Below are 23,810 nucleotides of genomic sequence, written 5' to 3'. Positions count from 1 at the left end.
AATAGAAAATATCCAGATAACAGCAGTTCTCTGGGCGAAAATGCCTTGTTGACACTGAATGGACAGACTCCTTTGAGCTGACAGAAAGGCAACAGTAACATAAATAACCATATTTTATGACCAAGGTATGGAGAGCAAGTAAAAATGCCCATCGGGGTCTAGATTGGGCATTTGTGGGTAAGCTGTTGGGCCGTGTGGGAAGGGGAGATAGAGCAGGTCATCTACCAATTGGAAAGTTGGCAGTTTGAGCCCTAGCTGTTCCAGTCTGCATGCCAAAGTATCCCTGGGCAAGATACTGAACCCTGAGTTGCTCCTAATGTGTTCACTGGAGTTTCAATGGTAGACAGAAAGCACGATACTGCTTGTGTGAGTGTGACACATGTTATATAAATTACTTTGAGTGTTCAAGTAGAGTATAAAAGTTCTATATAAGAATCTTTCCTTTTACCCTTTTACCTACATGGAGTTCCTTTGGGCAACCCCAATATGGACTTACCCATATAGGCTACCCCAATCATGTCCAGAGCAGTTTTGTCTATCTGGGCCCCCGAGAGAGGATTCTGTGGGCTGCTCACTGTGGGCCACGTGGCATGTGTGCTGGGGAAAAGCATCTTTGAACACACAACACATTGTACCTTGAAGCAGATTGGCTACAGCAGAAAAGACCACACCATGCCAGTCCTGCCAGTTAACAACAGGAAACTGAGACTGTAATTCCCACTGGCTCATCAAAATTGAACAACAGAAGAGTGAAAATGTTGCCAGGTTTGATGAGTCTCAATCTCTGCTGCAACATTTGGATGGCGGCAACATGAAAGCACAGGTCAATCCTTGTGGTGGGACAGTGGCGAGGGGGTATTTTCTTGCTACACTTTGAGCTTTTGGGTAATGACTGGTTTGGAGTCCCATAACTAGTGACCATAAGTGGAAGAATATCAGGTGAATAGCTAAAAACGACATGGAATCATAACATTTGCCCTTTTTGGCTCTGTTTGACTTTTTTCTACTTTTAGTCTGCTGTTCTTTTTAAGTATTTAGTTTCTTTTCCTAAAATTGAAAATGGCTCACCTGTCTCCATGTCAGTCATTACTATATCCGACACATATACAGCACAACTCTTTCAAACACACAAACAACCAGCAACGCAGAAAGTTATGCAGGAAAGAGAAGAGACAATCTAGCATCTCTGCAAAATTACAATTAAATTAAGTTCTATTTTAAAATCAAGGCAGCAGAAGGAAGAAGCACCATTCTGGTCTTTTTTTTTTCTCGTTTTGAAATGATGCATGCTCCCCATACGTGCATTCATTACAGAGAGCTGAGGTAAGAGGCCAACTCTCCAGGCGTACTTGTCTGTGTAACAAGAAACTATAGCCAAGCAAATGAAATTAAACACAAATCTGATAACAATGACCATTTAAAATCAATACAATAATGGAAGCCAAACTGAACAAAAAGCACTCTCACCGTAGTTAATCTCCAGAGATCATAGTCCATCAGGACAACCAGACACGTAGTCCTCAAAAATAAGACTTTCATATGTCATACAGTCAAATGCAAAGTGCAAGTACAAAACTGAACAGTGCAATCTTACACAATTTCAGTTATCATCTTTACAACAGCAAAACAACAGACTATTCAACCCGAGATAATAAGACAAATGTTGAAAAAAAGACAGAGAGGAGGTGTAGCGCTGTGAGAACTGCACACAATGCATCATACAGTATGCTTTCTGTCATGCATGGCATCTGAACTTCTTTACGTTTTTTTTGAAGATCACCTCTCATCCGAGAAGCTTCTTTAGGTCTAAAACCAAAAAGTAAAGAGTCAAAGAGTCCAGAACTATGTCTCCATAGTTGGAGAGTTTCACACATACACCTTTATTATCTTTGCACAGACAAAACTCCAAGAAAACCCATAGCAAACCAAAATGTATCACTAAAAACAACGTAAGAACATTCACTTTGCTTATTGCCCAGATGAGGAACAAAAGTAAATACAGGAAGAAGGAATTTTAGACTAGTCTGGAGAATAGCAAAGTTATTGCAAACATTTGGATTTATCTGGGATATACTTTAGGGAAAACTGTATGCAGCAGGCTAACTGCTGTGCCTATTAGTTGGGTCGGATTTGAGATTATATTCTCACTGTAAAAGAACCGCTTTATTGGGAACTGGACCAAGACCACCTCTTCCAAAGGGTCTTGATGCAATTGTTTTGGTCCACACCCAAATCTGATTAGCATGTTCATATCTGTCCAAACAAATCGCACCAAGGGTAAAAACAATCAGGAGTTTGATTGAAATGGAATAAACAGCGCGGGTAGTGCATCTAAGCACACTGAAACTCGTTGTGATAGAAGAGAAAGAGACAGTTCAGCTGGAAATAATACTTCGGAAGATCATTTAGAAAAATACTTCAATAAATATTCAAAATCATCAAAAATATAAATATATATTTGAGAGTTATTTGGGCTTTCTTTAATCTGCACAAACGTTTCTTTGCTAATCTCTAATTGCAGTATTATTGTTTGTTCCAGAGCATTTTTGTTAGGTTGCCGAGCAACCAGCCAAGCACCTCCCTAAAGGGTCAAAGTGTTCAGTGAAACAGCAGCACTGTCCCCCCATGGTTATGCGGGGCAATTTGTGCCTTATATTAAATGGCAAGAGATGCAAGAAACTGTGCAAAAAAAAATTATGGTCAGCGATCATATTTGAGACTGAGGACACTGTGATTTAATGAGCTTAACACCCTCTCAGTCCGCAGGGACACTCGTGCAAACAGTGCTGTCCTCACAGGCTGAATATAACGGAAGATAATACTTAATAATAAATTAAAGATGATAACTTAACCTTTACTTTACTCCCTAAAGAAAAAAGAAAAAAAAAAGTAGACCACAAATGACACTCACACACACACACACACACACACACACTCTGAATTCCCCCCTTCGGCAACTCTGGAATGGCCTGATTAGTTCCCATGACAACAAATCCCAACATGAAAGAGCGATCAGAAGAATGAATCAGTAGCAGTCGCTGTTAAGGCAGCTAGAATCGGAAAGGTGAAGATAACGAGTGAACCAGAGGTTACCAACGTGAAACAAGCTGCCCGCTCTTCACTGCTTCATTCTGTAGAGTTTTTGTAAGGGACATTAAGGATTAAGTTTATCTGTGGCAGCGTAACCTGCTTATTGTCCATTCCTGGAAACAGACGCAAATTCCTTTACGCAGGACAGGACATTAAAAAATTAAAAAAAATAGAAAAACTCGGAGTGTTTACGCAAGGCTGATCCAAACACTGTAACAGTGATGCAACATGCCGCAGCCAGCGAGGCTAACAAGAGGCTCTTGACTGAAAAGAAAAATGCCTTTTATATATCAAATATACATAAGAAATCAAGCAAGAGTCTGAAAGCAAATGTTACTCTGGACTCAGGAAACAGATACACAAGAAAATCCATTCACCTGTCGACACCATGTCACCTGTTTAGGTTGAACAGATTCGGTCGAAATCTGTGACCTGGCAATTCAAACAATTGAAAATCTATCTTTTTAATGTTCCCGTTAATAGTTTTTACACCTGTAAAAAAAAACTCTAAAGAGGTAGTAAAACCATAAAAAAGGTTTCAGAAAGTATAAAATATCAAGCAAATGCTATGACTTAATTCCATTTTGCCTATTCAGCTGACTTATTCAGCCACTAATGATGAATAACTGGTGCTGACAAAAGTGGGGATGTCTGAGCATCACACACTTCATTTCCTGAGCTGAGGTGAATTTTATGCATCAATTTGCAACTTTTTCTGCATCAGTTTATCAAAGAAAAGTCTATTTACATAAAAAGGAAAACACAAAAATCAAGCAGCAGGTAACAGCTCAGCATACAGTAGAATATACGCAGTGACGCTCTCAGGCAGTGATGCTTGCAAATAATTGTTATTGCTTATTTTCTCACTTAATATAGTTTCTGCTGATTCAACACACATACAGGTCCGATTTAGTCCTCCCTCCTCTTTTGTGTGTGCCAGGATAAAGAAACTCAAGAGTGCAAAGGGTTGATTTTTCTAGATATCAGGCTATTTTTTTGTCAGCTGTTTGAGAAAGTAATCTGCTTATTATTATGTGTACGTTACCTATGTTTGTGAATGATAAATTAATTCACTTTAACTTATCAACCTGGTAAAACAGTGGCTCAAAATGTTCTTGTTTTTCAGATGTTTCAAGAAAAAAAAGCAACCTCATGTTGGACGCGGTCGCTTTGTTCTTTCTGACGCACCATGGGACAGGTCAGACAGGAAATGCTATCCCATTGCTGAGTAAGGTAGGTGTGCGTGTGTCTGTGTGTGTGTTAGTGTGTGTCAGCGCGTGCAGTAGAGATGCCTGCTACCAAAAAAATAACCAGTTGTATGAATGCATACTTCATATTCATATTGTAGTAGTAAAAAGAAGCCGGCCCTCTTGATTAATCTCTGACATTTTCTAAATAACTACTCTGCTGTTTACATCTTCATATCCTGAGGGTGGAGACATAGAAAACCCTGTCCAGTGTAATTAAACGTCCCAGTGCCACAGTCCCCTCTCTGCCATCAGATAAGCTTTGAGTAAAGTCACAGGCTCGCACCGAGTGTCAAAAGATGCTTTCACAAAACAGTGATAAACTACCGCTTAAAGGGGTAATTCTACTCTATACAAGTGCTCCGCCAAAAAAGCTTCAGGGAAACTGCCTGCATGACGTGACCAAAAGCAAGCTTTCTTTTAAAATGTAACACATAAATCATTTGTGTATTATTTACTCAGTAGACTTTATGTTTATTATGTAAACATAAAGATTTCTTCAGGTGTGAAGAAATCTTGGTGGATAAATCTCACTTTGTTCCGGCATTTTAACATGTTGTTTATCCAGGAACAAAATAGCCTTGAAGTCAAGCACATGTGTCACTTGTAGACTAAACTGAACATGATTTAAAAATAAGTACTTCTAAAGCCTACATATACAGCACCAAACTACTAAAAAGTACAAGTACTGCAGTTCTGGTACTTGTACTTCATTGGCTAGTATAGGGTCTGTAACAGCAGCACTAAAGAGACACCGTGTCATACATGAGAGAGATGTCAGACTGGATTACAATCTAGGTCCAGTGCTTCTGTGTAAAACGCCTAGTTAGGCTATGGAGACACCCCCTCCTCCTCTTCCTCACTCACATTCCCCTAGTGTAACGCTACCAGTGCACGAGATATTATTATAACAGCACCGGCAATTCTGCAAAAAATTGCACTTTCAGAGTGGATTTTTAGAGCTCCGGAGCCCATCCAACTAAAGAGAAATGCTGTACGCTGAGATGGTTCATTTACTGTAGAAGATCAGTGATGGGAGGCTCAGTGAAGCCTAGTATGGCGGGTGTAAAGATGCTTCTGGTTTGTGGGAATGTGCATGATAACAAAAGAGGGGTAAGGGGCATTGCATTGCGAGAATATTTCCACAATATCCACAAACTCAGTGAAATGCTGAAAAGCTGCAGGAATTATGCGGAATTAAGTGTGCAAATGGCAACAAAGGAAAAAGCGTGTGTACGATGCTTTATGAAACAATGCATCCCAGAAAGCAGATGGAGCACCTACCTTGATGTTGTCAGGCGGATACTTGTATCTTTGCATCTTCTCTGCTGGAGCACTACTAACTGTTCACATCATCCAAGGGAGAGAGAAAAAAAAATTTAAAAAAAATTAAAAAAAAACTCTCAATAAGCGTTTAGTTTGAAAAATCTGTTTGGAAAAAGAAAACACAAAAAGCTAGAAGCTCAGCTCAGCTCGACTCTGCTTGGGATAACTACACTGTTTTCCCACAGACTGGCTATTATGTCTGCTCTTCATCAGGGAAAAAGCTTCATGTTGTAGCATTACGCTAGTCAAACGCTAACGCAAGCGCTGACGATATTCTACCGCAAACCGGGAAGAAGAGAGATGCTCTGCTCGTGATTTCCCGTCATCCCGCTGTGTTTTGATGATGATGTTAAGAAAGCAGAGAAAGGATGCTCTCGGGATGTGGCAGCAAGCAGGTCCTTTCGCTCCTGCTGCCTACGGAAGCCTGCGCGCTCCGGCTTTTCCTTCGCTTTTTTCTCTTTTCAGCTTTTGCCAGCTATTATTATTATTATCATTATTATTATAATTATTATTATTATTACACTGCAGTCATGAGCAAAATAATAATTGTAAGATTTTTTGAACGATACCCAATGCAAGTTAAGTTAAAAAAGTGATAAGGTCTAAATTTAAATTTAAATTTACAGAGAGACAGTTATATACCACAAAAATAAAGTAAAATAATAACAATAACAATTTTGTTAAAACCCTTTAAAAATTGTTTTAAACCCATTTTCTACAAGTTCGGTATTACCGTATAAATATAAATATTACCGTATAAATACAACAAAATTAAATGTTGCTAAAGGCTAGACAATTAAAAACAGGATAACTCCGCCCCACGTGTGTTTAGCCTAATAGAGACCTTTTACAAGATTATCTTTAACTCTAAACATCCAAAGTTTAATAGGTTGTTTTGTTGTTGTTTTCTATTTTTTACTTCTTTTTGACACTTAGATTGTGGTGTTCAAAGACTTTAATTGACCACATGGTCTATTTAAAATGTTACTACATACTTGTAATCGTATTTTATTTTTCACTTTGGTGACATTTTTTGAGAGGCAAAGCTGAGATGGTTTGGACATGTGCAGGGGAGGGATATTGGATATATTGGACAAAAGATGTTGATGACGAAGATCTCAGGAACAGAGGAAGACCAGCGAGAAGATTATTGGATCCAGTTTTTGTTTTTGTTTTCAAAATCAGCTTTGATGGGCACATTTTAGAGGTCAGCAAACTGATTGTAAGGCGCTTGTGGGTTTAAAATATTACAGTATATTACGCGACGATTATAAGGCTTTCATTGCGATGAAAACATAAGACTTAAACTGCACAAACTGAAAGATGGATATTAACGATTTGCTGAGAGGTTAACAGGACAAAAAACTATTTTGTCAAGAAAGTTTTCAGCAGCTGTTTAATCAACGCAGATGTTGTGGATTTCAGAGCCATCTAGTGGAAACAACTGCAAACTGCAAAGAGTAAAGCAGCCTTTTTATTGGCCTGGGTGACAATACACTCACATTTAATGAAGACAAACACACAGAAAAAAAACATCAGAGATCTCGATTGAATCATTTTATTTTCCTCAAGGACATTTATGAAGGCAGAAACAAAAATCAGATTCTGTTTTTATTATACACAATTTTGAAAACTGAGTTATTTTCCAAGTCACCATCACATCAACATAATGTACACACAGTACCATCTACAGTCACTGAAAGCCCGGGATTTGGTACACAGCCTGGTTCTCCAAAGGCATCTTGGAGTCACATCTGATTATTATCATTTATGAGAACAAACACCATCTCACTGCTCCGACACCTTTGTGAGGCCAGACTTACTTCAGTGTTTAAACTCTTGAGTATGTGGAGGGAAGATTTCAAGAAACAAAAGAAACAAAAACCAAAAACAGGACACAATTCACAAAAAAGCCATGGTCTGTCAGCTCTGTGGAATGATGATCAAAAACATAAGACGTTTCTATGCTATGTTTACACACACACACCACCATTACAGCATTTTCTCATTTTAGGCTAAACTCACTTTTATTTTACTGGTAGCTTAGAAAATAATCAGTTACACCATCCAAAAGGCTGCTTTTCAACATCCACCCACAGACAACTGAGATTTAAAAAATAAATGAATGAAACTTTAAGGAATGTTGAACATAAATGAGAAGAGTTGACATTTTCACACAAGACAAAACTAACATTCAAAAGAAAAGTTTCAATGAAAAGGTCATATGAAGCTACGTGGACAAAGATTTGGGTGCAAAATTTGGATGTTTTATTATCATGAAGCAACAAATACAACAGAGTCAGAGTTTGGGACCCTTGCTAAATGACAGTAATACCATAAAATAAAAAACCCAGGATATCAATTGGATTTTTTTATTTTTATGGAAGCGTATTATTTGGGGGGGGTTGTGTGTGTGTTTCCTTGTTAGTGCACAACATTTTAAACAAATGGTCTCTTAAAAGACTTCTTTTGTTTTACTTCAAGCAAACACTATATCCTACATCCTAACTACAGGAAAGGATCGACTGCAAGACTCTTTTTTTAAAGACATTTGTAAAGACTGCAGGAAATCTGTATGTGATTTTACCATATTTGACCTCCCACTGAGCCAACCTAACCTTAGTGATTATTTCAGTTAAGTAATCAATTTTTAGACTTCACATATTTCCCATTACTTTCACAATAGGAAGCCTGATAAATACAGTATTATGGCTGCTGTGTGCGTTAGGACCATCAGCCTATCAGCAAAGAACAGATTAAAGACAAAAAGAAACAGATCTGACAGACCAGGCTACAAACACAATGACAAACATCCTCATGCTTCACAGGAAAAAAAAGATCACATGTCCTGCACGCGCGCACACACACACACACACACACACAAAAACACACACACAAATATTTTCAAATACTCCAGTCTAATTTTTAGCTACCATTCAACAAGAGCGGTCAGATAAAAATGATGCAAATTAAACAGAGTTATCGGTGTAAACCTCTCCTGCAGAGTGAATCTGTCCATGCAGCCGCTCTTCAGACTGCCCCGTTTACTTCTATTGTTCATCAGGCTAAATCATCAGAGTTCACTCATTTATGTTGTATATTGATTTACAGGGAAAAAAAAGAAAAAGAAAAAAAAGGTATAAAATGCAAAATATGCTGTTTTCTTTAACTTTCATTCTTCCGTTAAGAATTAAGAGCAGCACTAACTCTTGTATGAATGGTAGTTAAAAAAAAAAAAATACCAGGCAAATAGAGACATTTAAATAATTTACGATGTATTTACACAATAATCCATCTTTTTTTGTTTTGTTTCAGCAGTGTCTCTGTCTTCTCAGCGTTTGAATGCACCTTCTAGTCACCCATCTTTACTTTCGACGTCTGAGGAGAAACAAAAAGCAGTTTTTATAAACGTTTACTGTAACGAGTTAGAATTTTTAAGTCTCTGCAACAAAATCTGGGCCTTTGTCCAAACAACTATGTTGTGGAAAGATTGTTATAACTAACCAAAACTAAACTAAAAACTTAAAGTTTGCAAAAAAAAAAAATTGTAAACTGAAACAAATGTTAAAAAACGTGAAATTATATCACATATTTAGAATAGGGCTGCCACAAACGATTATTTTGATAGTCGACTAGTCACCGATTATTTTTGCGATTAGTCGACTAATCAGATCATGCATCCGTTGGACGTAAAACGTACAGTTTATTGCACCAGCATGCATCTGCTCTTATATAACTATCATTAGCTTACAGCTTTAAGTGTTTAAGGTATGTGCCAAGTAAAAATAAAGACAAGATGATAGTTTATTAAATTTTAATGACATTTGCAGATTGTTTCGGTGGAGTTTAATAAACTCAGCTGTCTGCTCCTTGCTATCTAAAATATAACGGGACCCCGGAGTATATTCTCAAGCATCTCACACCTCTGATAATCAGTTGTCTGCTTGACGTTTATTTAGCTGCTGTGTAAAACCTATAACTTTAATCTCCGCCAAACCGATTTACTCAGGAACAAATAAAATACTAAAAAAAAGCCAAACAATAACATTTGTAAGTTATCTAAGTGACTCATATACGTTTAACCTGAGTAGCGAAAGACCGCGGTGGGTTTGAAAACGATTTGCCGGGAGTCCGGTGTTCTCACGGGCGCTAGTGAGCCTTGCCCCCGGCTAGCTATCGAGCTAGTGGGTAACAGACGTCTCCGAAAACGTCGGAGCGCTTTTGAAAATATGTGGTGTCTTGATAAACTGAGCAGATATTTGTGGTTTACACAGCTACATTCTCGCCTGAAAACATGTTAAAGTTATTTTGTGACCCAGAAAGAATAATAAGAGTAATATTAAAACTAACTAGCTGCCGCCATTGTTGGAAACTGAGCTGGGCTGCGCTATGAATTCTGGGACGGAGCTACTCCTCCTTCTTCTTCTTCTTCGGGGTTTAACGGCAGCTGGCATCCTTGTACATGCAGTGCTGCCATCTTCTGTTTCAGTCCGTTATTACACTCTTAAATCCTACTACTTATTCCTGCGTCTTTTGTGATCTTACAAAGCTTCAAACGACGCGTCGACTATTAAATCAGTCGTCGACGATTTTGATAGTCGACGTAATCGTGATTAGTCGACTAATCGTGGCAGCCCTAATTTAGAAAAAACTGTTTTAGCCTTGCTCAGATTAGAGTGAGGCTAAAACCGATAAAGCTTTATGATAAGATTGTTATGACTGACAGTTTCTCACCTAAAATCATAACTAAAGTGAAATTAAAAACTTCAGTTTGTGCTATGTGGCCATTTTCCTCCTGTGGGGCAAAAGATGAAGTGTAAAGGCTTTCAAAAAACCGTACTTACCTGCAGAATAGCTACAATGACACCAAACAGGCCGATGGCGCTTCCAAAGATTTCCACAATGAGGATCTTCACGAAGAGGCTGGCGTTCTGGGCATCTGCCAAAGCGGCTCCGCTGCCCACGATGCCAACACAGATGCCACAGAAGAGGTTGGAAAAGCCCACAGTCAGACCAGCTCCAAACATGGAGTAACCTAATAGGACAGAAAACAAAATGAGTCACAGTTCAACCTGAGTAACTCACAATGGAGTCGTCTACGAGATTCATGCTCCCTGTTTGATTCTGAAATAAGTCTGTAAGAGTTTATTGTGAAGCATCTTCACAGTTAGTCAACATATTTAAGTTTCTGTATCTGTTAAATTTTGTAAAACTATTCAAAACATGGATATAAAAACTAAAACTTTATGTAGTGAATGCAGCAAATATCTTTTCTTTACTGTTGTCAACAGTATAGGTCCAAAGGTTTTAGTAATTTCAAATCTGTGCATCCCCACAGTGGACTTCAAGCAAATCAAGCAACCAATATGTCATTAAAGTACAGACTTTCAGTTTTCATTCACAGGTTTAACACATTTTTTACCACTTTAACAGTTTTGTCATTTTATCATTTTAAATGTAAGGATGGTTTTTAATATTTTGATAAAAGTCCGTTGCAGGAAACCTCATTAAGGCCAGAACTGAGAAGCCACCTTTAGTTGCTGCTCGTTTGTGGGTCTCTGCATCCAGTTTTGTACTGAATAACTCAAGCATGTGCTACTGAAGAATATCTCATTTCTTTTCTTTGATAAACTCTTGGGGTGCTTTTGCAGTTTGCTTTGGGTCATTATCCGTTTGCACTTTGAAGCCCTGTTTGATCACTTTTGAAGTATTTGGCTGAATCTGAGAAGAGGGTATAACCCTGTGCACTTCACAATTCATCCTGCTTCTTCTATCAGCAGTCACATCATCAATAAGTATTAGTTACCCGAGGCCATGCAATAACACTGATAACACTGTTTGACAAATAATGTGATATGCTTCAGATCATGAGCAGTTTCACACCACCACATTCATCTGATAGGCCTTCATCTTAGTTTAATCTGTACAACGAATATTTTCCCCCACAACTGTGCAGACTCTTTTAGTTGTTTTCTGACCTTCCTGTTCCTGCACCTTGTTGTAAACCCTCTGTATATTCATAAAGGTATGTCTGGATTGTAGACTGTAACACCGGTACACTGTTTATCTTAAACATGGAAATAATTCTGTGATCATCCACTTCTTGTGAGACCTTCCTGACCTTTGCTGAGCTGGTCAGTGCATTGGGCTCAGTGCTGTAACTCAGGAGCAGGTCACCTACTAACCGGAAGTTTCGATCCCAGTCTGCTCCAGCCTGCATGCCAAATATCCTTGGGCAAGATACTAACCCCATGCTGCTCTCAGATGCATCCATCAGAGTATGATTGCATGTGTGAATGTTAGATAGGAAGTGCTTAGAAAAAGTGCTGGTGTGATTGGGTGAATGAACAAGTTGTGTAAAAGCGCTTTGAGTGCTCAGATAGAGTAGAAAAGCACTATATAAGAACCAGTCCATTTACCATTTTTAAGAATCAACCAGACTGTAGAATTGGCCACTAAAATTTTCCGTCTATGACATGTTTATTTTGGCTTGGGGTTGTTTTCAGCCTAATGATGACACCCTCGCTTGCATAGATTCTCTTTGAACAGAATATTGAGATCTCCAGTAAACAGCTACCATATACAAGGTCAACACTTGAAATCGACTCTGGATCTTTTGTCCTTCATGAAATTAAAAGGGCACAGGCCTCACCTGGGCACTGACTGCTTGTCAGTCCAGTTAATTTTGAGCCTCTGAAAATGGGGGGCTACGTATAAACAGGGCTGAAATTCTATTATTGTTATTATTATTTATTTTTAAAACCCTAGAATTACAAGTGGGAATTTCCTATTTCAGTCAGGAGTCTCTTTTCTTACCAGCTTGGTAGTTTCGTGCCCCAATAGTCTCAGGAGTCGTTCCACTGAAGTTCTGTAAGACGAAATAAATCATTTCAGAATCCTTATTCCGGGCTCTACAATGACATTTCACTTGTTTTTGTCTCTTACAACTGCAGCTTAATTTCAAGGCTACGCTCTCCTCTGTGCAGTCTTCCTTGCATTATTTATGAGTTTTTAAAAAAGGCTTCCTCAATCATCAAAAACTTGTTCCTTACCTCGGCCATATTGCTGATGACAATAGCCATGATGATTCCATAGATTGCAACAGCTTCACAGAAGATAATGCTAGAGGGAGAAACAGAATAAGCAAGGGTCACCGTCTCTGCAAAACACTGCTTTGGACCTGCAGTAATAAACTGATGTTACTGGTGCTAGATGGAACCATAATTCACTGAATGCCCTTCTTAGCCACGTATAGCTGTTGACGGGAACAAAACAGACAAGTGCTCTCTTTGACGGGGCTTACCTGACCAAATTTTTGGTTTTGATTCGTGGAGCCTTGACACCACCACCAATAATGCTAGAGCCAGTGACGTAGATCCCCCTGGGAAAACAAACGGAAAGAAAAACAACATCACTTACAAAAACATTTTAATGTTACAGAAAAGTCAACAATCGATATAAATGGAAACAGGAGAAGCATAAAAACAAAGCACGAGTTAAATGACTACCATTATTCAGCTTCACTCTAAAACGACCCATTTACACGTAGTATAAATACACATCTTCTGTGATCCAAATGGTTTTCAATGCACTCAAGACTTGTAATGATGCAAAAACAAGGTAAAAAGGATCCGTTTCAACACACAGTGGCAGCACATTTTTCATCTAATGCACTTAATGGGATAAAATACTAAACAATAAAAAGGAGCTCAAGGTAGGCAATTAAATGAAAATAAATCTTCTGAACACTGATCCAAAATAAGCAGCCAGCCCAGAGACTTGTAGGTAATGTGTGCGGAAACAAATAAGACGATGTATTTCTCATTAATTTCAAATGATAGGAATGTGTAGGACAATCTCATGCAGAAGAGATAAGTTATTCAGTGTGTAAATCAAAATTATTAAGCAAACACAGGAATCATTTTGTAATCCAGCAACCTGTGGATCGACAGGTGGCGGTTTTTCCCACAGACCACTGGCTGTAGCTGGCCTTTCCCTGCAGCTGAATCTATATCAAAGGAATTCAGTTAGAGTTCTCAGAAGATCTGTGGTTCGATTCCCGAGTCCTCTAGTCTACATTTTGAATTCTTCTTTAAGATAACGAACCCCAAACTGCCCCGAAAAAACGGATCGTTATTAGTGTGTGACATATATAGGTGCATAAAGTCCATAAAATGAAGTGTGGTCTAAGTGGGTGAATGTGGTTTTAAAATGCATAAGTGAGACTAGAAGAGGCTACAAGCCCTTTATAAACATCAGTCTTTTTAGAGCATTTTATGTGTAATTTCTGCAGTTTATTATTTCACAAACTCTGAACACAATATCCTAAAAAAAACAAAACAAAACAAGAAACATCTATTTTCCCTTTCAAACAGTTTAAGACTTTACAGTTCTACATTTACACCTGTTGTTTTAAAAAGTAAGGTCAAAGGTTTTAGGGAACAGCACATTTTTCCTTTTACTCCTCTTATGTTGAAACAAGACAACTGACAGTAGAGTTTAGCATTTTGTGTAAACTTATTCTCATGTTTTCTAATCAAACATAGCCAGCTATGGACAGTAGTATGTACTTAAAGAAGTCTTACTTACCAGGCAGCTCCCACCACAGACAACGAGATGGCCAAACCAATGCCCAGATTAGCCCACATGAAAGGAGAAGTCTCTGTCAGGAACCTGTGAGTAAAGAAGTAAAGCTCACTCAGGCTCAATTTTATAACAACATCATTGTTTGCAATACCTTTTAAAAACACGACGTACGCTCTGTTTTAAAGTCGAACCTTTTTCTCAACACTCTGTTAAAATAAATAACTGTAGTGGATAAATCCAAGCTATGCCCTCTTCAAGTAGTAGATGGAAACCACTTCATGCACGGGTGTTTCTTTCACATCCCAAATTTGTTTGGGGAAAGTACAGACAGACCTCAAAAAATGTCTCCATGGCTCACTTACAGCATAAATGTACTGAACGCATTATGAGTATTGTTTTTGTACTTTAAAACAGATTTTAAGGGAGCCATTGGTTAGCATTATACCTATAGTAAAAGTAAGTTTGAAAACAAAGTGACACATTCACTGTTACTTTCACTTCCAACATATAAAAATTATCTTTGAAAATGTCTGATCAGCCAAGTGAAACGGATTGGTGCCTCACTATCACTCTGCAAAAAGGGAAAAGGCGGGCCCTGAATCTGTCAAAGAGGAAACAGGCAACGTACACTAGCTTATGTTGTAAGGCACGTCTCTGTACACTTAAAATGGTGCAATGTGGGAAAAGTCAGTGCTGTTTTATAACTTTAATTGGCCAGAACGTCAATATTATATTTTTCCTGGTGGAACCACTTAAAAAAATATAACTAAAACAACAGACTAGATGTCAAACAAGGTCAAAAATCATCACTTTATTAATTCTTTCAGTTGCCCAATTTAGGTGGATCACCTGCCTCTATTTCACCCTATCCCTAGGATCCTCATCTGTTACACCAGCCCTCTGCATGTCTCCATCCATGAAATCTTCTCTGCAGTCTTCCCCTTTTCCTCCTGCCTGGCAGCTCCATAGTCAACATCCTTTGTCCAATATATCCCCCATTTTCCCCTTTTTCAAACCATCTCAGCCTTGCCTCTCTAACTTCATCTCCAAACTGCTTGACCTGAGCTTTTCCTCTGATGTACTCATTTCTAATCATGTCCATTCTGGTCACTCCCAATGAAAATCTTAACATCTTCTACTCTGCCACCTGTCTTTAAAAAAAAAAAAAAAAAGTGAAAACCATCTTGAAACCATACACCATTGAAGGTCTTACTACCATCTTGTAAATCTTCCCTTTCATTTGTGCTGCTATCCTTCTGTCACAAATCACCTCTGACACTCCTGCCCACCTGCTTCATCCTTTCTGCATTCTCTTAATCATCTCTTTTGTGTACACTCCATTGCATTGTATGGTTGATCCCAGGTATTTAAACTCATTGACCTTTGTTACCTCTTCAGTGTTACACCCATCTCCCTCTCATTCACTCATATGTATTCTAGTCGACAGAGACTCCTGTCTGACCTCATCTGTCACTGCAAACAAGAAGGATCTCAGAGCGGATCCCTGATCCCACCTTAGCCATCTGTCACTCCTACCAGACACACCTCACCACTGTCTAGTTGTCCTAAAACATGTTCTACACCACCCTGACTTCCTCATGCAGTACACAGTTCCTCTCTTGGCATCCCATCATATGCTTTCTCGAGATCCACTATGACACAGTGAACCTCATTCTGACCATCAACAGTCACAAAGCAAACATCTGTACAGCTCTTTCTCAGCATTAAGTCATACTACTACTAACTGATCATCACGTCTCTTCTTAACCTACCTACCTTCAACAACTCTTTCCTATAGAATAATGGTGTGGCACGTTAACTTTATCCCTCTGATACTAATGAGTTTAGAGTAGATATGAATCTTTACCTGCAGACAGCAGCTGTGTGCAAAGAATACTTACCATGCCACATCAAAGCGGAATCCCAGGTCAAATATAGTGTAGCAGATCCCTGTGGAAACAGTGACGGTCATTTTAAAGCATATGTGGGGAAAACACGGTAACACTTTAAAAATGAGCCATTTAGTCCACGCGTGTGTATTTCTGCGTGAGTAATCGTGTGTTTTGCAGGTTGCGTGAAACACAGTCACACTTATGTTCTAAAAGAAGCTGCAGCTTCGGTGTGACCACTCACTCACACTCACGTGAAAACCGCTGTAGTTCCTACTCAGCACAGTCAGCTGGACACACAAACACCTAGACGGCTAACCTTAGCACGGTGCAAACAGACGACTTCAAACTACTATAAGAAAAGCGATCCTAGCATGTCAAAATATTTCCAAATCATACAAGGTGTGACACTAATCAAAATAAAATACAGTCACTAGCATCCAATGTTAAAACCTCTGAAAATTTCTGCTATGAGAGAACGCTGTAAGCTAACTACCCTTAGCTAACAGCATGCTAGCCAGATGCTAACTTAAACCGTGTTGTTTATGTTATGTGAGCACACAGCGATTTTTTAATTTATTCAACAGCGAATTGGGTTTTCATGTATCCCTCTTATCATGTATTAGTAAACCAATTTTCCATGTGCTAACTAACCTATCGACCAGAGCCGCAACTACCCCAGTATTTAGACAGGTCCTGAAGTACAGCTATCAAATATACCAAAGAAATCACAATGTCACGAAGAGACAACGATTAAGTACACAACCATTACTGCAAATTACATGAAATATATATTTTCATTCATTCAGTTTGCTATTATTAGGCATTTTCCTGTAAAATAAAACCTTACCAACGATTAGTATGGTGCTCCAGAAGGCCAAAGTGACCCCCGTGTAAAGAATGGCGTGTCCGTTCATCATCCACTCTAGTAGCATCTACCCACCGGGTTAACCTGCTGGATTAGCAAGATATACTTGGCCCAAATTTCAAATCTGATGCCAGTACAGCCCAGGTAGCGATATAATGCAGTTTTACGAAGCGCTATCAGTCGATGGAGGAAGAAGAGAATCAAAAAGAGAAGCTGGGTGATGTCAGCTGATCCGGCTCGACTAGCATGTGACCCAGGAAGGAAGGGAGGGAGGGCTGCGTTCGCTTATGTTTTTACTTTACCCACTGCCGTCTTGCAACAAGCGTTTAAAACACTCTTTGTGTTTAATTTACTCGGTAATTATTCCACCGTAATTTACACAAATATAGACTTGGATCTAGAGTATAAACAAAACAAAACAACAGCCAACCAAGCCAAAAGAGGTATAAATATCCTCGAAGATAGCATACAAAACCGGAGTGTTAACTGCAGCGCGCACAGTGGCCGATAGATGTCCCTGTTGAAATATATATGCCACAAAGGCAACAAGACTGCGGTGTACACTATTTATAAAGGAAAAAACCCAATCAATACTAAGTCTATTTGACTGAGCATCTTTATCCTATAATTAAATATAGTTATCTTGATAGGACTTGTGCAGGACAATAACCTCATCCTTAGACCACGAGGTACACTGTATTATTTTAAGTGCAAAAATGTTGTGAAGGAAATGTTATGGTTTTTGTAATCACCTGATACCATCTGAACAATTATGGGAGATTTGGGACCAACATGTTGAGCAGTTGTGTTTTGGATAAATGTTACATATTTTTCCTCTTACAGTACTTAGAGGTTTGTGCATTTATATTAACAATGCTTGGTGCATGAACTCCACTACTACTGAGAGTCACTGCTCACCTAATGCGGAGTTTTTAATGGTCAAATGCAGACCTTATTATCTCCCCACAGAACTCACTTCTATCATACTCACTGCAGTGTATATCCCCCCTGACGCTAATGCTAGGTTGGCCATGAAAGAACTTTCTGCAGCCATTAACAAACACCAGAATAAACACCCCGAGGCTGCTTTTATTGTTGCTGGCGACTTCAACCACACCAACTTAAAGACAGTCCTCCCCAGATTCCACCAACATGTCTCCTGCCACACCAGAGGAGACAAGACTTTAGACCATGTTTATTCCAACTTGGCTGGAGCCTACAAAGCAACACCCCTCCCCCACATTGGACAATCGGACCATCTCTCCCTGTTCCTCACACCTAGGTATTCACCACTCATCCAACGTGTGAAACCTGCTGTGAGGACAATTAAAGTGTGGCCAGAGGGGACAGACACAGTGCTCCAGGACAGATTTAAAAACACAGACTGGAATATGTTCACCCACACAGACCTGGACCAGTATGCCTCATCTGTACTGGATTACATCTCCAAAACCACAGACAGTGTCACCACCCAGAAACGGATCACCATGTACCCCAACCAGAAGCCTTGGATGAACCGGGATGTTCGTCTCCTCCTGAAGGCCCGCAACACCGCCTTTAGGTCAGGAGATGCACACGCCTACAGTACAGCCAGGGCTAATCTAAAGAAGGGCATCAAAAAAGCCAAACACCATTACAAAAAGAAGGTAGAAGAACACTTCTCCAACTCCAACCCCCGACGCATGTGGCAAGGACTCCAGACCATTACAGACTACAGGACCACCAAACCCTCCCCCACATCCTCTGATGTCTCCTTCCTCAATGAGCTCAACAACTTTTATGTTCGTTTTGAGCGAGGGAGCCCCACAACCACAACCAAAACAGACATGACGCCAGACCACCAACCTCTGACTCTCTCCCCCACCGATGTAGGAGCGGTGCTGAGCAGGATCAATGTCCACAAGGCTGCAGGTCCTGATGGCATCCCCGGGCGTGTTCTCAGAGCGTGTTCTGGGGAGCTTGCAGGAGTGCTCACAGACATACTCAATCTGTCCTTGGCCCACGCTGTGGTACCCGCCTGCTTCAAATCCACCTCCATCGTCCCGATACCCAAAAACTCCAACCCATCTAGCCTCAATGACTACCGCCCAGTAGCACTCACCCCCATCATCACTAAGTGCTTAGAGCAGCTGGTCTTAGCACACTTCAAATCCTGTCTCCCCCCCACCCTGGACCCCCACCAATTCGCATACCGCCAGAACAGGAGTACAGAGGATGCAGTCTCCATCGCACTGCACTCTGTCCTCTCACACCTCGACAACAACAACACCTACTCCAGAATGCTGTTTATAGACTTCAGTTCAACATTCAATACAATCCACCCCTCACAACTCATCAGGAAACTGACAGACCTGGGCATCAGTTCCCTCATCTGCAAATGGTTACTGGACTTCCTGACCAACCGCCCCCAACATGTCCGGCTGGATAACCGCTGCTCATCAACAATCACAATGAACACCGGTGTACCACAAGGCTGTGTGATGAGCCCTTTCCTCTACTCCCTCTTCACCCACGACTGCAGACCTGCTGATGGTTCCAACACCATCATTAAGTTTGCAGATGACACCACGGTGATTGGCCTCATCAGTGACAACGATGAGACAGCCTACAGGGAGGAGGTGGATCGTCTGGCTGAGTGGTGCGACACAAACAACCTGCTGCTTAACACCAAGAAGACTAAGGAGCTCATCGTGGACTACAGGAGGAATGCTGACTCACATCCACCCATCCATTAAGGGGACAGCTGTGGAGTGTGTGAACAGCTTCAAGTGGGAGTCCACATCTCCGAGGATCTCATCTGGACGACCAACTGCTCTAAGCTGGTCAAGAAGGCTCACCAGTGCCTCCTGACATCTGACCCACGTTAAACTCATGGACTGAACATGCACCCACAACCACCTACACACACACACACAATGGACAACTGTACCCTCAAACACACAATAATAACATGGACTGAACCACCACTCACAACCACTAGCACTTTATATAGCCTCTGTAGAAATTATCCACATATCTCACTTATCTTAACTGCACTACTATATAGTTCTGTGTAAATAATCATTCTGTACATACAATAATTTTTAATCCTACAACTGTTTATAACTTGCATAGTTCACATTTCTGTATAACTGTATATCTCATATTTCTGTATAGTTTTTTATTTCATATTCTGTATAGTTTTTTTCATATTTATATCCTGTTCATAGCCTGTACATAGCTTGTACTCACTACAGCCTGTACATACTTATAGTTATAGCATATTCATAACATACTTCATACCGTGTACATTATAACATACCATAATAGACCCATTTCTGTAATATACTTACATATCTATATTATTGCTAATATATATTGTAATATAGCTATATCATGGCTAAAGCACTTCTGGATGGATGCAAACTGCATTTTGTTGCCCTGTACCTGTGCATGTGCAATGACAATAAAGTTGAATTCTATTCTATTCTAATTCTATTAAGATGTCAAATCAAGGCCAGGGGGCAGGAAAGCTGTTCCCATAGCACACGGTAGTGAAACACAACACTAAGACACTTTATGTTGCCTTTTTTCTTTAATTCATTGCCTGTTTGAAACTTTATTTGTTTGCTAAGCTACTTAACAACAACCTGTAAATAATTCAAGCATCAAAATGGCACTTAACCCCAACTGGTGTTTCATTCACACATGATACTTAGCAAAGAACAGATTTAACAGTTGTATATTCAAGCACGTTGCTTCTAGCAGCCTGTTGCAAAAGCACAACATTTCTTAGGTTGAATCTACAAAAAATGCCAAATATAACACAGTTTTATATATATTGGCAATATATATAAAACTATATATAAAGCCAAAGATCTATTGGCTGAAAACTTGGTATATATTGGCATGGCAAAAACTGAGGAAGCTAAACAATTGGGGGGCAAAAGAAGATGTTTCAGACTTGGATGGAATTATAAATGCAGAAAGGAACCATCACGTCCACTATGTAGTAACATCTGAAAAATAAAATTGTCAGTACTTTCAGTGTTCAGCAATGCAGTGATCCTAAACGTACTTCAAATGCAGTAAAAACATACCTCGATAGAAAACCACACAATGAAACACTATCAGTCATGGACTGGGCTACCCAGAGGGGAGAGATGGTCATACCAAATACTGACCTTCAAACTTATTTGAATTGTATACAGTATTGTGCATATGTATATAAAATAAAACACATTTCCATTTGCAAGGACTATCTGCCTTGTTGCAAGTGTTCTGCCACAGATTACTAATTCTTACATTCTTTGAAAAAGCTAGACACTGTGCTTTGATGCTCTCAGTGTACTCTCAATATACACCAGACTTCTCCAGGTTTATTTGTTGAGGTATGTCTGCTCATCCTTTTAGAACTGTATAAAAGATTTCCTGTGTGATTCGGCTGAAATACAATAGTATACAAGAACGTATGAAGTATATATCACCAAAGCCTTAAATGAAAGTTTTGAAGTTTTGAAGTTAATCCTAGTAATCCTTTTTTTGTTTGTTTTTTTCAACTACTGTGAAATTTAGAAAACACCAACCTTGCATCAAATGAAAATGCCATGACACTGCGTTACTCATTATGTATAAAAGTTATTTTTCTTGAATTGTTTCTTTTATTTTGACTGATCTGTATACTTTTTTTATTGAGCTATACATCTTCAAAAAACTATCAAAATGCAATACTGAAGCACTGTTATATCTCTATGTGGAGTTTTTGAATTAATGTCGAACTTCTTTTTAGTGATGAGCCACCAGTTCTTTATCTGTTACTCTTCTTATAGACTCATCCTCATTAAAATGCAGATGCATGAACTGCACATCAAGTGTGCTTTTATGACAACTCCATCAAAGCAGGCCTATAGCTAAGATTTGGGAAGTTACCCCATTGATAACAAAATGACATTTGCATGTGTGATAACATAAAGTGTGTCATGTCAAACATGTCTCTCAGCAACATGAAAAGAAGAACCCCCCCCCATAAACCAGTTTTCCATGTGACTGACAGCTCGGAGCCAAAAGCAATTCAGAAGTCTGATTCTCCCTTTTCATTAATTTCCGCATGGGCTTCCAGACAGTGCGTATCACCTCTGAGGATGTTGTCTCCATCCTGTTTTTTATAATTCTGGACAGTCTGTGGCAGATTTCATCCCTGAGACCAAAAAAGTCAGTCACCAATAAAAGCCGTTCTATCACATATCTGAAAGGGTTTTAATGAGGGCCAGAGACCCTGAAGCCAACTTAATTACACCAGCTTTCCAAGTATACAGGGGAGGCAGCTACAACCTGTAACTGTTTCCTCTCTTTTGTATCATCACCATTGTGTTTAACTGTCAAGCTACCACTGCAGTTCCCCTGAAATGAGGCTTTTGAACTTCAATTGTCTGGTTTTGTTCCCTGGATTGATTATAATAAAGTGGAATGCATTACTTTTTGAATCTGTGAACATCTCTAAAACATTTCGTTTCAGCAGAAAATAAAGCCTCATTCTGCATTTCTCCTCATTTAAGATCTATAAATGTTTTACTTTAATGCTGCTTAAGAGACTGCTTTGTAATCATTGAAAGATAAAAAGCCTCTTCTAACAGTGTCTGCCATGAAAGTTATGAGGGAAAAAACAACAACTCCTATTTCTCCCAGAAATCTAATTATATGGTAGCACTGAGCATGCAAGAAGCATCATTTTCTAGAGAGAAGGTTTAGTACTAGCTGTTGAAACTGGGGATACTAAAGTTCACTCTATGTTTATTTACAGCTGTTGAACACGTTTTTAACATAACCCCGGGATGTTTTGTTCTTATCCAACAAAAATCCTGTGAAGTGGAAAAACAAATTGCTAAAAATGCCCGGACTTTATAATTGCTTACATTTTGTGCAGTTTCTGACATGTTATCATGATTTCTCCTTTAAAGTAGTCCAAACAAAATGATTTTCACCCCCTCCAACTCCTGACCATGATTTTAGCATGTGTGGACTATTAACTAATTACTTACAGAAAGTACAGCCTCCTTCACTTGTAAGGTTTTACATATCAGGATAAAATGAAAAAAATACTTTGGTAAGTCTTAGTAAGTCTTAAAATAAATTAAATACAACCTCAGATGAATGAAAACTGAGAAGAAAGAAAGAAAGAAAGAAAGAAAGAAAGAAAGAAAGAAAGAAAGAAAGAAAGAATAAAGAACTGAAGAAGCTTCTCAGATGAGAGGTTAAACATCTTCAAGGAAACTTAAAGAAGTCTAGATGCTTTTCTTTTCAAGCTCCTTAGACTACAATGACCTGGATGACTGAAAACCTCCACAGACAAATAATGTTATTATTCACTTAAATATAACATAATAAAGATCATCTGGTCGTTAAGAAGCCTTAAACCTTGGTAAATACAACCTCAGATCAACTGTGAAATATGTTACACTCTATCGTTGTTTTTTAACAACAGCTAAGGCTAAAATGTAGAAATTAAGTACTCTAAGTCATGTGACATAAAGGTTTTACTGGACTCTGTGATGTAAAAAACTTAATATACCCCGTGACTTGGTAACCTGTTCAATGACCTTTAGCAGCAATAACTTGAAACAATTGCTTCCTGCATGACTCCATCACTCTGTCACATGGTTGTGGAGGAATTTTTGTCCACTCTTCTGTACCACATTTAAATTTGCATATGCTCATGCACAGCTCTGCCACAGGATTTCAGTCAGGTTCAGTGGGCCATTAAAACACCTTAATTATTTTATTTTTCAGCTATTCTATTATACATATGCTAAGAATATTATCCTGTTG

At 39.1% G+C, this 23,810-nt stretch overlaps 2 protein-coding genes across 2 annotated transcripts in view; both read right to left on the bottom strand.

Annotated features, from left to right (window-relative positions):
• The window catches only part of b4galt2 (UDP-Gal:betaGlcNAc beta 1,4- galactosyltransferase, polypeptide 2), a 207,468-nt gene extending 201,383 nt beyond the window's left edge, over nucleotides 1-6,085 (bottom strand). The window contains exon 1 of the mRNA XM_019348151.2: nucleotides 5,622-6,085. The gene's annotated coding sequence lies outside the window, so the exon portion shown is untranslated. The remainder of the gene's footprint in view (nucleotides 1-5,621) is intronic.
• Nucleotides 6,086-7,205: 1,120 nt separating this feature from the next.
• atp6v0b (ATPase H+ transporting V0 subunit b) lies at nucleotides 7,206-17,407 on the bottom strand. Its single transcript, XM_003438070.5, has 8 exons — nucleotides 16,989-17,407; nucleotides 16,151-16,199; nucleotides 14,253-14,336; nucleotides 12,967-13,044; nucleotides 12,716-12,785; nucleotides 12,480-12,531; nucleotides 10,508-10,698; nucleotides 7,206-9,041 (listed from the first exon to the last, which is right to left on the bottom strand). The coding sequence occupies exons 1-8, from the start codon at nucleotides 17,071-17,073 to the stop codon at nucleotides 9,015-9,017; spliced, it is 636 nt and encodes a 211-aa protein (XP_003438118.1). The 5' UTR covers nucleotides 17,074-17,407; the 3' UTR covers nucleotides 7,206-9,014.
• Nucleotides 17,408-23,810: the final 6,403 nt, after the last annotated feature.

The sequence above is a fragment of the Oreochromis niloticus genome, linkage group LG18, assembly GCF_001858045.2.
Source record: "Oreochromis niloticus isolate F11D_XX linkage group LG18, O_niloticus_UMD_NMBU, whole genome shotgun sequence".
NCBI classification, from domain to species: domain Eukaryota; kingdom Metazoa; phylum Chordata; class Actinopteri; order Cichliformes; family Cichlidae; genus Oreochromis; species Oreochromis niloticus.
Note: the sequence above shows the minus strand (reverse complement) of the source record. Positions and strands in the feature narration are given on the sequence as shown.

Coding starts and splice junctions, on each gene's coding strand:
- atp6v0b (XM_003438070.5), bottom strand. CDS start 17,073: ATGCTACTAGAGTGGATGATGAACGGACACGCCATTCTTTACACGGGG. Junction 16,200..16,988: donor GAGCACCATACTAATCGTTG/GTAAGGTTTTAT, acceptor CTGTTTCCACAG/GGATCTGCTACACTATATTT. Junction 14,337..16,150: donor TTCCGCTTTGATGTGGCATG/GTAAGTATTCTT, acceptor CTTTACTCACAG/GTTCCTGACAGAGACTTCTC.